Source organism: Pteronotus mesoamericanus, unplaced genomic scaffold (assembly GCF_021234165.1).
Source record: "Pteronotus mesoamericanus isolate MK-2021 breed Mesoamerican mustached bat unplaced genomic scaffold, CSHL_Meso_final contig_65, whole genome shotgun sequence".
NCBI classification, from domain to species: Eukaryota; Metazoa; Chordata; class Mammalia; order Chiroptera; family Mormoopidae; genus Pteronotus; species Pteronotus mesoamericanus.
In genome coordinates this window covers 8,722,938-8,737,686 of record NW_026555228.1, presented here as the reverse complement: position 1 = coordinate 8,737,686, position 14,749 = coordinate 8,722,938, and the positions used below count along the sequence as shown (strand labels likewise).

The following is a 14,749-nucleotide window of genomic DNA, read 5'->3' as shown; positions in this document are numbered from 1 at the left end:
TGCCGCCTTGCAACACACAGACCTGCCTGTTCCTGATGCTGCAACCTCCTGGGGAAGGAGCAGGCCTGGGATGGGCTTGGCCTTCTCCTCCTGGACAAGCTCATTAAGCAGGGAGCTTGGGGAACAACAGTCTAAGTCTCTCTTGTCACTTACAGCTCAGCCTGAGTTTTCAGGTCCTTCCAGGGAAAGGCTAATGACACAGTGAGTGGGAAGGAGAGGATTTGAAAGTAGAAACTGAGAGGGGGTGGAATCAGAGGATGGGGACCCTCAAACAAGACTGCAGAACCCAAGATTATCTGATGCCCTGGCCCTGATGCACTGCAGCCTTTGCCAGCAGCTCATTTCTCTGAGTTACTGTTTTCAAATGCCAAGGTGAGTGACTGGACATCACATTTACCTTGTCTGGGAGTGGGCAGCCTCCCCAAATCCCTTCCCTGGTGTCGTTGGGCTTAGAACAGCTTCATATTTAACCCAGCCTCTTTCTACTCCCCACACTGTATACTTGAACCTGGAAAAATGCTTTTCCCTGCTCTTTCTTCTCTCAAATATAAACAAATCAATTCATGGTGGGGGGAAAAATACCCCTTCTCTGGTCTTAGAACACATGGACAAATGAATTTTGAACAGAATGCCAGATTGGACACCCTGAGAAGGAAAGTTGAATGAACTTTTATCACGATGTGTATTGTCAGAGAAAAGCCTAAGAGTCCAGGTCCTCTCCAATTGGCACTCCAGACACAAGAGGAAAGTCAAGTTAAGAGAAAAAACAAAACAGAATGAAATGGTGAGAGGCAGAGATAAAGGTTCTCCAAATAACTGTTCATGTTGGAAATTTTTGTTTGTTAACATCTTTATTGTGCTAAAGTTCACATATCACACAAATATCACCCATTTAAAGTGTACAATTCAATGACTTTTAGTATATTCAGAGTTGAGCAATCATTATCACAACTGACTTTTTCAAAATGTCATCACCCCGAAAAGAAACCCCATACCCGTTAGCTACCACTGCGCCCCCCCAACCCACTTGCTTATCCCAGCCTTACACAACCACTGATCTATTTCTGTCTCTGTAGCCTATGCTTATTCCTACAGATTCCTATTGGACATTTCTTATAAATGGAATCATACACAATATGTGATCTTCTGTCTGGATTCTTTTGCTTAGCATGTCTGGATTCTTTTGCTTAGCAGTGTTTTCAAGGTTTGTTCATGTTGTAGCAGGTATCAATACTTCATTCCTTTTTATGGCAGACTATCATTCCATTGTATGGATAGACCACATTATACTATTCATTCATCCGTTGATGGACATGTGGGTTATTTCCATGTTTTTGGCTATTACAAATAATGCTGCTATGAACAACTGTGTACAAGTTTTGGTGTAGATGTTTTCATTTTCTTGGGTATATACACCTAGGAGGGGAATTGCTGGGTCACATGGTAAACTCTGTTTAAACTTTTGAGGAATTGTCAGATAATTTTCCAAAGTGGCTGTACCATTTTACACTCACACCAGCAGTCTAGTAGGGTTCTAATTTCTCTGCACTTGTTATTATCTTTTTGAGTATAGCCATCCTGGGGTGTATGAAGTAGTAGCTCATTGTGGTTTTGATTTGCATTCCCCCACGATAAATGATGTTGAGCATCTTTCCATGTGCCTACTGGCCCTTTGTATACTTCTTCGGAAAAATGTCTATTCAGATCCTTTGTCCATTTTAAAATCAGGCTGTCTTTTTATTATTGAGTTGTAAGAGTTCTTTGTTTTAGATACAATTCCCTTATCAGACATAGGATCCACAAATATTTTCTCTTATTCTGCAGGTTCTTTTTACTTTCTTGATGGAGTCCTTTGAAACACACACATTTTACATTTTTGATGAAGTTCAATTTTTTTCCTCTTCTGTTGCTGTGCTTCTGGTGTCATACCTGAGAAATCACTGCCAAATCCACATCATAAAGATTTACTCCTATGTTTTCTTCCAAGAGTTTTAGAGTTTTAGCTTACTTTTAGATCTTTGACCCATTTTGAGTTAATTTTTATATATGGTATTAGATAGGGGTCCAACTTCATTCCAGCATGTGAATATCCAGTTTTCCCAGCATCGTTTGTCAAAAAAAAAATTCTTCTTTCCCCACTGAATGGCCTTGGCATCCTTATTGCAAAAAAAAAAAAAAAAAAAAAAAAAAACAACTGATACAAATATGAAAGTTTATTTCTGGACACTCAATTCTATTCCATTGATCTTTATGTCTATCCTTATGCCAGCACCACACTCTTTGGATTATTGTAGCTTTGTAGTAAGTTTTGAAATTAGAACATGTGAGTCCTCCAACTTTGCTCTTCTTCAACATTGTTACAGCTATTCCAAGCCCCTTGAATCTCCATATGAATTTTAGGATCAACTTGTCAATTTTTGCAAAGAAGCCAGCTGAGATTTCACACTATAAATTGCTCAATACTTCAGAATTTAATAAACAATGAGATACTGAAATCTGTAAAATGTTTATCTGCAGGTAATTTGTTTACATCAGCATATGAATTTTTACTTCATTGAACTCATGACAGAATACGTAAAAAATAAAACTTTTATTGAGGGACGTCTGAAACCTAACAGAATTTTGCTGTTAAACACATGAACTATGTTTGCAGTATTATTTCTTTTGTGAGGGAACTTTCAATTAAAAAATATATATGAACAACAGTGTGGTGTTGGTGGGAGGAGGGGCTATAAGGGGACAAAATGGTAATAAAAAATATGATAAAGATTAAATTAAAAAAACAAATAAAAATATATATAGTGTAGCAAAAACTCATTCTGTTACCTTATGTTAAAATGTTTACTTTTATTTTCAGAAATGCTAGAATGTGGTTTGCACTTGTTGGAGATTTTTTTCTAATTGTGGTAAAAAAATACATAACATATTGCAGGAGATTTTAAAACAACTAAATTAAATGCTGTGAACAAAAAAAGTAGCAGTAAGTGTTGCCAAGATAAAGAAAAAAGTCTGAGATGATTTTGGTGTTCAGTGGGAGGAGGGTTACTTGGACAAAGCAAAGGTATTTCAAAATAAAGATGCCACTATGAATCCAGTCTCAGAATCCAGAAGATTGCACATTTAAAATGAACCTTGAGCAGATGCTACCAGGAGCCCCTCTTTTTGTCTACCTGGAGTGCAACTGCTGAGGCCTGCTGACAAATGCACAGCTATAAGAGCTGTTGCTTTCCCTGTGATCCAAGAGTAGCTCCAAGCTGTAAGTAACTTCAAGTCACAATGGTTCTTAACCTGGACAATTTCACAGAGCTGATTGTGAAGATCAAACAGAATAAATGTATCTAAAGTGCTTAATGAGCTCTCCATAACTGGCAGTCAAGATTCATTGACATTCCTTTCTTACTTCAAAGGGCTGCCAACTGGGGCACAAATACTAACAATAATGTTTTAATAGCTAATATTTATTGAGAGTCTACCATCTGCTTATCAAATCCTCACTACAACCTTATGAGGTAGGTATCATTATGATTGTTTCCATTTAAAGATAAGGTAACAGGCATAGAAAACTTAAGTAACTTGCCTAAAGCCACACAAGATGCAGGATTCTGCTCAGGCAGTCTGACTCCAGATCCTGTGGTTTTTAACCACTTCACCAGTCTCTGGACCTCTAGTGACTTATTTCAATGAAATGTTCTATTCTCAAATCAAATCAAATCAAGTCAAATCAAATCAATTACCAGCTGCTGGGAGATGGGAGGAAAGGTGATACACAAATCGCCCATGTATGAATCCCATGTCAGTTTCTATACATGGAAACACAGTGACTGCACTGTTTAGTAGCATTTGAAGGACAGGCTTTACAGTGAACATACTCAGCTCCAAATCTTAGCTGGTTGACTTTGGGCAAGTTCATGTAAAGTCCACAGACCTCAGTTTCATCATCTACAAAATGGGGATACAACCCATTTCATTGTGCTGTTGTGAAAAGCAAATGTAATAATAAAACACTTGGCATTGTGCCCAGCCATAGTAAGTGCTATGAATACAAACAAAACAAAACAAAACAAAACAAAACAAAACAAAACACAGGTTTCCATGACTTAAGGAGAAACCTTGAGGAAAGAATTTGGTGGCACAGCGCTTATACGAATGCCAAGCATTGGGTTTTAGCTGCTATCCTTTGTTTAGAAAGATGAAGAAAGCTGAAGAATATTTAGATATGGTATCACAAAATTTAAGTTCCTTCCTCCCTGACTGAGCTTTTTTACTCAGTAGGTCTTCTTATCTTTAAAGACAGAAGTGAGGACCTAGAATGGGTTAGGAAATCTGGTGCCTGGCCTGTTTTGGTAACGAGTTTTTCTGGCACAGAGGCTCATCATTGACAAATGCTGCCTTTACGCTACAATGGCAAAGTTGAGTAGTCAGAGACCCTATGGCTCATAGAGCCGCAAATATTTACTATTTGGCCCTTGACAGAAGAAGTTTGCCAGGCCCCTGCTCTACAACACAAAGGAATCCTTATTAAGCTGTCCATCTTGGCCTTCTCCATGGCACTGAGCAGAAGGCCAGCATCTCTTCCCATCCTCCCCGACCCACCAAGTGAACGACTAGGAACGGGCAAAGGAGACAACACTCAAGTGTAAAAGAAACCAGTTTTCAAAATGCCAGAAGGGGAAAAAAGCTTTATAAATACAAAAAAATTATCAACATCATTAAATAACAGGATTTGCCCTGCTTTACATTAATTTCGGTCCCTTAAACTGATTCCAACTTCAAAGGCCCATTATCCCTCATTTGAATTCCAACAAGTTCTTTACAAAGAAGGAACTAACTGCAGAGCTGCTTGCTATTCAAACTGGAGGGACAACAGTGCTCAAGACTGGGATGGCCTGGCAATCACATCAGTCAGTGCAAAATCTGCATTTTATTAAAGACATTTGGGAAGATCCATTCAAAAATACATTGTGCTCAGTAAAAATTAACCATTTCATGCTGATAATTAAGGTTACCACGGAATAGATATTTGTATAATATTTACAGCAACGATAGAAATTTTACAGAAGTTTAGAATGGAATACATGCCAGAAAAAACTTGATAAGATGTACCAACACATGATACAAAGAGTTATATAAACACTTTACAAATGGTTCATAATTAGCTTGTGAGGAATTTAAATATTCAACACTTTAAATTCAGTTTGGATTCAAAAATTAAAAAGGTTAACACCACAGCACACCCTTGCCACAGTAAAAAGTATGGAATTACATTTCGCATTATGGATTTATAAAGTCTGTGCAATTAAGAATTTCCACTGATTCTTCAACTACCACAAATTTGGATGTTACATCATTCTGGCTTATCCCTATTTTTGTTTTCATGCATGAGCGGGGTTCTCAAAGTCACCCTGCCCTATGTCTTCCCAGATACAACCTTCAAACTTCCTAGAGATTGAAGAAGCTCGGAATAGTCTTCTAAGTATATACAGAATAACTACCTGAATTCAAAATGGCACAAAAGCAGTTCTTGGAGATAGGAATTAGGGGCCACTGTTTTATATGGTTTAATTGTTTCTGTTAATCAATCCAAGTTTACAGTGAGAACTGACTTCTTGCAATCCCAGCATTACCCCTCCAGCATGAGTCCATCAGTGACCAAGGAGGAAACAAGGAGAGGGAAATAGACTGAGAGGACTATATATAATCAATCGTATATCTCTAGTGAAAATGGATTTTGTACAAACTTTGCTTTCCACTTTGGAAAACCTAAACCATTGTGGAGAACTTAAAAGTTCTCCAGAAGGAAAAGCATCTTTTTTTTTCCTTGACCCTCTGAATGCTTTGTAACTGGAGCTTTTGACAACTCTGGCGATAAACACTTTAATCCCTTAATAGGGACAAAAGTCAAGGCATCTACCTTTTCTATTCTTGGGTTTCGTCTGATTAACCCTGAAGCAGAACACTAGGACAAGCTTGTCTACGCCTGAAATGAATCACATCAGGCTTTTGGGAAAGTACAATCCTAAACCAAAAGAAGTCCTGAGGAATTCTTAGCAGTCTGTCAAAACGGAGGGGATGGAGGAACAGATAAGGCCTCTTTCTCCCTGATACTCTGCGCTGGAAGAGTAGCAAACAAGGCAACTTCTAATCTGCATACAACACGGAGACCGATTTTTTTTTCAGATTCCAAAGGAGGATCAAAATACGACCCAAGGATCAAATGGGATTCAGAGAGCTTAACCTTGTAGGTAATCAAGGGCCTTAGAAGTGAAACCGGCCTCACTGATGGAGCTCTCTGGCCCTAGAAATCCAACGTGCAACTATTACAAATTTTTTTCTGGCAAAACAAAAAGACGAACCTCCCTCAAATTTGGGAGTAGACAGTTAATGAATGAAAATACAAGGCAGGTTGTGATCATATTTAAAAGCCTATAGGAAATACACAGAAAGGTGGGTCAGTGCCCAGAGTGGAAGAAGGTAGAGTCAGGACCAGGCCTAACGCTGATGAATTAACAAAGCACTATGGGCAATGAATATTCATGTAGTAACTGACTTGGCACAAAAATCTATGATCTTTTATAGTACATTCAATTAAAAAAAGAAGCAATAGAATAGAATAGGGCAGCAGGCCCAGAGTTTCCTAGCCACCTTATTTTCACCACATTGTGTGTATACAGACGGACGAGGGACTCGTCCTGTCACAGCTTCATTTTCTTGTATTTACTGATGGTTTCCGAGACAGAATTTGTCACCCAGCAGCATCAGACCTCACGATATTCTATGTCTCAGCTGGTCAAGACACAAAAGGAAGGAATCAGAACCACTTACAAGTTTTTGTTTTGTAAGTTGGACCTTTGGGTCTCTGAGAGCATCTTCTTGTGAGATTCTGGCCCTGGGGGAGAGCGACAGGACACATAGCATTTGTACTGTCTTTTCTGTTGCCCCTTTTAAAGAAACCATTTGGTTTTAACTGTAAATAAGTTTTCTCTGCCTACACACTTTATTGGTGATGAACGGAAGGAGGTAAGGAAATATTTCAGTATTTTCTGACTTGGTTCAGTGTATCATACCACATTCCCAGTTCACAAAAGTATGAGTCTGTGGATCTTGGTACTCACATGGAGCTCAATATCCCACTATAATGCAGGAAGTAACGAACTTCTAGATATAAAAGCAGTGCTCTCCAGAAAAAAATGTTCTGATCAGGAGAGAATATGCAGATTTCTGAGTCCCAGATGAGCTCTAGGAATATGTCACAATGAGCGATTGCCCTTGCTGAAAGTTGGGTCACCATCAGGACCTAGGTGAACAGAAATAAACAGTGCTTTCTACGCACTTGAAAAGTAATCCTCTGGCCTTTAAAAAAAAGCTGTACACTTACGAGTCATTCTCAATACATAGCTAGAAGAAAATAAATGGCTTTTTTCCTTATTTACTCTAAAAACTAGTTTAAGAAGTGAGGATACTATGACGTTAACTAAGAGGTGGGACAGGAAAACGGGCTAGCATTTCCTAGAGAAGTCCACTAATTTTCAGATTAGGAACATGCTAAACTGGCTAACTCTACAACCACAACATACTTTATAATACATGACGTGACTAGAAACTAACCAGCATAGCTCTGAGCTTAGAATGAAAGTACAACTGCCTATGGTGAGACTTAAAGCAGGTTCGAAAACAGATCTGACCAAAGCATACAGCACAAATACTCTTATAACAGCCACATCACAACCACCAATATAGAGATTTTTGCTTCTAATCAGTCTGTCATGTGCCAATATTTGTAAAGAGCTATTAAATGACTGAAATTAAAAACAAAGACATTTTCTTTTGGGAGACACAGCTAAAAGCCATGGATGCCTTTGAGCAGTTGGTAAAAATCATGCCAATCTGCCAGGCTGCTGCTCACTTCCAAATATAAGCATCATGGCTCTATGAAAGATTTTCTAAGGATGCTGACCTAGAATTTAAGCTCTCAAACACCTCCAAAGTAACTCTGGTCTCCTCCTAAGGGATGCACCTTTTAGTAGGCCCAAGACAATAGAAACGAACAAGAGGATTCCAGGGATTTGAAAATAGCGGTAGAAGATTCTCTAAGAGAATGAGATGCTGAAGAATTCATGCCTGCCGCTTCCTAGCCTGGAGAGACAAGGACAGAGCTGAGCTCTGCAGACTGGTGGAGTAGAGCAGAGCAGGGTTCTCAACAGCAACGCCACTGACATTTGTGGCTGGATCATTTTGGTTTGTGGGGGATCCTGTTCAGGTAGGATGGGTAGCAGCACCCCTGGCCTCTACTAATTACATGCCAGTAGCACCCTACCACACCCAGTTGTAACAACCTAACATGTCTCCTGACATAGCCAAACGCTGTGGGAGGCAGAATCGGCCCTGTTTGAGAACTGCTGCTGTAGAGACAGCTCACTTGAGCCCCTTAATATGGAGGACGTTCGGTCTGGAGCTCTGGAGAGAGGCTAAACCTCAGATGAAGACCAAACAAGACTCAGTGAAAGTTCATTTAGAACTTCTGAGAAGAAAAAATGAGGATGGTGGTAAAGCCAAAGTAGAAAAACAGCAAAGCAGAGTTTCTTTTCAAAAGGATATCAGTGATACTTCCATAAAACAAAGTAATTCATAAGCCTTTATTCAACCTTTTTATTCTTTAGGAAGTTAGGGCAGATAACAGAACACAGATATCATAAAAATTTCCCTTCCTAAAGAAAATGCAAGCTTTTGTGACTTTAAATCAAGTCCTCATCATGCATGGCAATCTCTGTGAGATCGATAATTCATCGACAGAGGAAAATAACAGTTAAAAGCTAAGAGAGGGCCCATTGGACTTGAGAGGAAACTTGACCATTCCCATTCCCCTGTGTGAGAAGGAAACGCCATTATACCTGCTAGAAATGCAGATTAAAGTTCACTTGACAGCTCACTAAGGTCAATGAAAAGTCAGAATGGACAAAAGCTGGGAAAAGGATAAAAGAGCTACCTCAAAAACACGAGTTGAAAACACTGTAGATATTTTCTGGCTCAAATCTGGGAATGTACGAAAAGTATGTATTGACTCTTCATCAGTTAGGTTTACTTTGCTCTAGGTAGAAGGCAATTATTCTAGCCCTTCTTTGAAGAACCATCAGGAATAGAAATGATCTGCAAACATCTGAGATCCCAGTGTTAACAAGGATGAAAACATGGGAAACCAGCCGCTAGGTGACGACGAGCCTCAAATGCCACAACGTGGCAATGTGACTGCGCAGTTCCTAAGCGCACAGCACAGTGAGAAGTCTTTCCAGAGGGGAAAAAAAAATGTAGTTTCTGGTTTGCAAGGGGGGAATACAAGGTACAGATCTAGTATGAAAAAGAAGAGTTATACACCCTTTTAGAGTCATTAGTATCCAGGCAAAAACTGCTAAGGGTCCACATCACTTATATAACTGAGCAGCTGCCTGGGAAAAGCCAGAATTCAGAGCTACTCGAACAGTACTGAACTGGTAAAAGAAACAAGATATAAAAAAGAACCGAAGAGCATGCAAACTATTGGTTTGAATCAAATTGTTTCAATGATAGTACCCAGTTGAGTTTCATTTTAGTGCCTATTACACTTATTAAATTAAATAAAAAGCACCTTAAAATGACCTCTATATATAATCAATACACATCATTATAGTAGTTATATAAAAATGCAATATGCACACAATTTAAGCTTCAAAGAAACTAAGATTTTTTTCTTCATAATCTTTATAATCATCAGAGCTATGATTCTCAAATTCGTAGGGGAGGGGAACAGTAACAGCACATTTCAGTTACAGCTGACTTGATTCAGGGGCTGACACTCTCAGAATCCTGGGACAAGTAATAAATACTGAGACGTTGCCTCTTTGAGGAGTGGGAGGGGACCTTTAAAAAAATTATTGCTAGGAGACTACTTCCAAAAATCTAATGCTCTTGATGGATGATGGTGTTGAGTGATCTCTGTCAAGGATGGTCCAGGGACACAGGGCTATAACCTTTGTTGGCCAAAGGCCTTGATGACACTTGGGAGGAACTTGGGAGTTGAAGGACATCAAATGAGGGAAAGATAAGTCCTGTTCTGACCGTGCGCGCGCGCATGTATAACTTTGTTATATACGGACAGTCCCAGGAAGACAATGTGGATATAGCAATTTTCTCTACATCTAGAATTGCTTCAGGAGCCTTTTAAATATCTTGGAAAGAGCAATAACAAAGGAAGTATTTAGAAACAGAAATGCCACACATGTATCTCATGCCCCTACCCCGGCCCCCGCCCCCGCCCCCGCCCCCACCCCCACCCCAACCAAGAGTCTCTGGTACATTGCACAGGATTCAGGAGCACAGAGCTGGTCTGCCAGATCTGCAGACAGGGGCCTCTTACAACCTCGCAACTAGGAATGTTCACTGGCAAATCTTTGGTCAACGCTCTACACTAATGCTAAGTAGAAGAGCACATTCTTTCTACAAAAACCCATAAGTAAGCCTGGATCTGTTCTCCCTTAGGTGCAAGGAATGTCCCTGGACATGAAGAGGAGCCAACTGTGTGAGGACAGAGACGAGGCCTGCCAGAGTTCTCACTGGCCTACCCCACTTTCTTCCTCTGTGGGTTCGAAAGGAGATGCTACATCCCGTCTGCTACCAATGAGCATGTCTAGAGGCTACTGCTGCGGCCTAAAAGTTGAGCAAGGTTCCTACTGTTACAGTCACATATAGCCACAATTCAACTCCCTTGATTAGAAGTATAATACTCACTTCATATTACAAATGTATAAAAATATGGCAGAGTGTCATACGATACTTTCTTTAAGTGATTATATTTATAAAACAGACAGATATTTATCATATATATATTTATATATAGAATAAAATACTCCTGATGCAATATATAAATGTTACTGTTTAGTTTTTATAGAAACTACTGTAGCTGTCCCACTGCTTCACAATGTTCCAAACAGCTCAAAATAACTTTACATTTAACATAAAAGGTATGATTATAACAGTACAATATTAATTAATTATAAATAAATGTTACAAATCCTATCAAATATGGAAGTTTAGAAAACAATTTAAGACATACAGTTAGTTCATCTGCTAACCCTTCAAAGGGATACTCTTGGATTACAATAAACCCCACATTTAGTCTAGGCAGAAAAAAATCTGTGATAAGGGCATCGGTCAACATGGATTTTTCTTTCCCTTGCAGTGCCAGAACATGTCCTGGCTTTCCCAAGTTCAACAGGGATTGCACTACAGCTGGAATGTAAAGGGGAGAAACTGGCAAGAATGTCTTCTTCCTCAATGGCACACTCTATCCATTCTCACACAAGACCCGTGGAGATGGTGATCTCTAAGGAACTCCTGCGGCTCTAAGATCCCTGACTAGCATTTGTGGCTGTGAGGAGCCAGTGGCTCCTCACATACAATATTGCACACACCTTCATAAAGCTGAAAATACTGGCTTACCACCCTGGCCCAGCCCAATGCCCACCCACCCTCTAAGCCCCTCCCCTCCCCTCCCCTCCCAACTGGCTTGTCCCCCGACCCCAGCCCCAAGCACACATTACAAGGCTGTCTCTTTTAAATCATTCAGATTTGGCATTCGAGACCGATTTGTTCTGTTATAAGGGTGCCCATTTGGCCCACTCTTGGCTCCCAGCTGTTCAGAGTAGGAAGGCCCTTCTGTGGCACTGCGGGTCACAGAGGACACGTGCCAACCAGGGTCAATCTGACCTGGCAGCTGAAGGGCTGGCCTGCCCTTTGGTGTGGGCTCCTGCCGGATGTTACTGCTCCCACCAGAGGCCTGGCTCAGGGAGTGAATCCGAATTTCTGAGAAGGCATTTTTGACTTGTTGAGCTGTTAAGGGCTGGAAGCGGGGGTCCGCAGCAGCCGGGTGATTGGAAGCTGAAGAGAGGTGCAACAGCTTGCGCAGTGATTTTAACGGCTGGCTCTGGAAGACAAGATGAGAGTGTGTGTAAGGTAGACTGGAAAGCTGGGAGGAAAGGAGCAGATCTGAGTTGACTGTATGGAACCACGGAGGGTGGGCCCTGTGGGGAAGGAGGGCCTATTCCAGCCTTAGCTGTTCTTTTTGTTCTTTTCCAGACAAGACTGAAGTTAATTGTAATGGAAAGGCCTAGAAATCCAGATAAGAAACCTGGAGCTGATGTGGTGGCCGGTGGAAGGCTCAGGCCCCTTCTATCTGGCTGCATCCCACCTTTAGAGGGTGAGGAGGATCTCATGCTTAAACCAGCGGGAGGAAGCAAAAGAAGTGATATGACTCTCCCTTTTAAGACTTCCCAATAGTGCTGCATAAAGCTGCCACTTTTATTTCAGAGGCCAGGACTCAGCCATATGACCAAATCCAGCTAAAACTTATACATATCCCCTCCCCTCTTTTTGTTTTCAACTTTTTATTATTTTTTCATTAAAATTTTTTTCAATTGAAGTTCACATTTAATATTATTTTGTATTGGTTTCAGGTATATAGCATAGTGGTTAGACAATCATATATTTACAAAGTGTTCATTTTCCTGTTCTTATCTCCCCAATTCTTCCTTTCCCTTGACACTGTGAAACCAAATATTTCCTTCCTGCCCTTTTACTTTTTTGGTTTTCGGGGTTTTTAAAAAATTTTTTGCAGGGGGAAGGTAAGATTTGCACATTAAAAATGTGAAGCACAGAGAAACAAGCAAAAGCCCTGCAGACTCTAAGATATAATTCACTCACACAGGAAGCATTGGATTCCTAACATGGGCTCCCAGTTGCCCTGCTTGTCTGCTGTATGGCTGGGGGACTGCATTTTGAGGCAGAAGGGAGAGTCCTGGAAGCCATGTGCCCTGTGGGCTCCTCACTGGTGGCAGGTGGCTCACTCCCCTCTCCTCTATGTCGGGTGTGATGAGGGTCACCATCAGAGGAGCCTTGAGAAAGTGCCCTGAAATTCAAGGCCCTCCCCAGAACACCAGTGGCTGCCAGTCTTCAAGGCCCATGCTTTTACGGGCTCAGCAAAGTTTTAATGAAGTGTTGATGTTATCCAAACACTAGAAGATTTGATGGAACAGAGCACTGAAATCCAAGGGAAACTGCTTGAGAACTGATTCAAGTAGAAATTGCTCCTAGGGAAGCGTCCACCATGGCCATTCCAAAGTCTGTCCAAGAAAGCTCTGTGGTCCCCATGGGAGGCAGCACAGTATACTGCATACCATAAGTGCTTAAAAGTGTGTTGTTGTTTTAAAATGAAATTGGTATGGTAACACGATTGAGATTCCTGGTGATTTTTATAGCCCTGACCACAGGTAACTATTGAGCAGTTAGAGCTGACCCTTGAACAACATTGGTTTGAACTGTGTGGGTCCACTTACACATGGATTTCTTAAAACAAATACTATACTATTTTCCATCTGTGGTAGGGAGTCTGCAGAAGTGGACGGCTGACTGTCTGCATTGACTTATGCCATCTTTATATAAGGGGCTTGAGCATCCATGGATTTTGGTATCCATAAGGAGTCCTGGAACTAAAGGCCAGCAGATATTAAGAGACAACTTAAGTTTTGGGGGAGTCAAAAATTAAAAGTAGATTTTTTGACTGTGTAAGGGGTCGATATCCCTTAACCCCCTTGTTGTTCAAGAGTCAAGTATACAATAATACGGATTCAGCTAGAGATACAAAGTTACCTGAAAAGAGCTTTCTGGACAAAAGTGGTTATACAAAGAAGGTTCTAAAGTCCTGTGTTCTTCTTTCTAAAATTGGGAATAGGACGTCAGGTCTATACTCAGAGCTTTGCGCTCTTCATTTGGATACACAATCAATAACTTGAATATCTGGTTCTCTATATCCCTCCACCCCTGAGCCTATATTAATTATGTTAGAAGCAAAAAATATAAATGGTTGGGGAGCTACAATCAACATTTGCAGAACTTCCAGCAGCTCTACATTACAGCTTACAATTAAAGAATAAACAGTAAACCTATAAAAATACAGACCCTCTTCCTCCAAATTACAAATAACCATACAGACTCAAAAAGTCATGAGGGTTGTCAGAAATTACAGTAGAGAGGAATAACAGATTTATAAAATATTGAATGTGGTCAAAAAACATGTTAGATTATGTTATTATGCTCATTACAGGACACTGAAAAGATATAATATTTTTAAATTTCCAATCAAAATAGTTTTTTAAAGGAGATAAACCTAAGTTACCTGAAAAATGTACAGATTTGGTTTCTGCTTCTTCCCCCATTATGACAGAGAAATGTGATTATACATACTATCTAATATGTACTTCCTAATGCAACTGTTTGCCTGTTTTCTATAAAAATACGGTATGGATTTCAAAAGTTTAAATTTTTTTTTTTAAAAAAAAGATTTTACTTATCTATTTTCAGAGAGAGGGGAAGGGGGGGAGAAAGAGAGGGAGAGAAACATTGATGTGCAAGTGGTTGCCTCTTGCACACCTCAACTGGGGACCTGGCCTGCAACCCAGGCATGTGCGCTGACTGGGAATCAAACTGTTGACCTTTTGGTTTGCAGGCTGGCACTCAGTCCACTGAGCCATACCAGCCAGGGCTAAATATTCTTTCAAGAATGATTATAATATCTGTCTTTCAAGGCCCAATTTATATACTACCACCTTTAATGAAACTTTAATCTTCCCACTACCTCTTTTCACCTTCCCCTACATTTTATGGTATCCCTCGCTTTTTATCACCAATTATGGTAGTTTATGGATTTTCTGTCTCTCCTAGACCA

At 40.2% G+C, this 14,749-nt stretch overlaps 1 protein-coding gene across 2 annotated transcripts in view; it reads right to left on the bottom strand.

The window, feature by feature from the left end:
• Positions 1-11,561: 11,561 nt before the first annotated feature.
• Positions 11,562-14,749, bottom strand: part of CDKL5 (cyclin dependent kinase like 5) — a 149,415-nt gene continuing 146,227 nt past the window's right edge. For both annotated transcript variants that reach the window (XM_054581110.1, XM_054581111.1), the window contains one exon: positions 11,562-11,953. In XM_054581110.1, the coding sequence (XP_054437085.1) occupies positions 11,567-11,953 (387 nt within the window). In that variant the 3' untranslated portion in view covers positions 11,562-11,566. The remainder of the gene's footprint in view (positions 11,954-14,749) is intronic.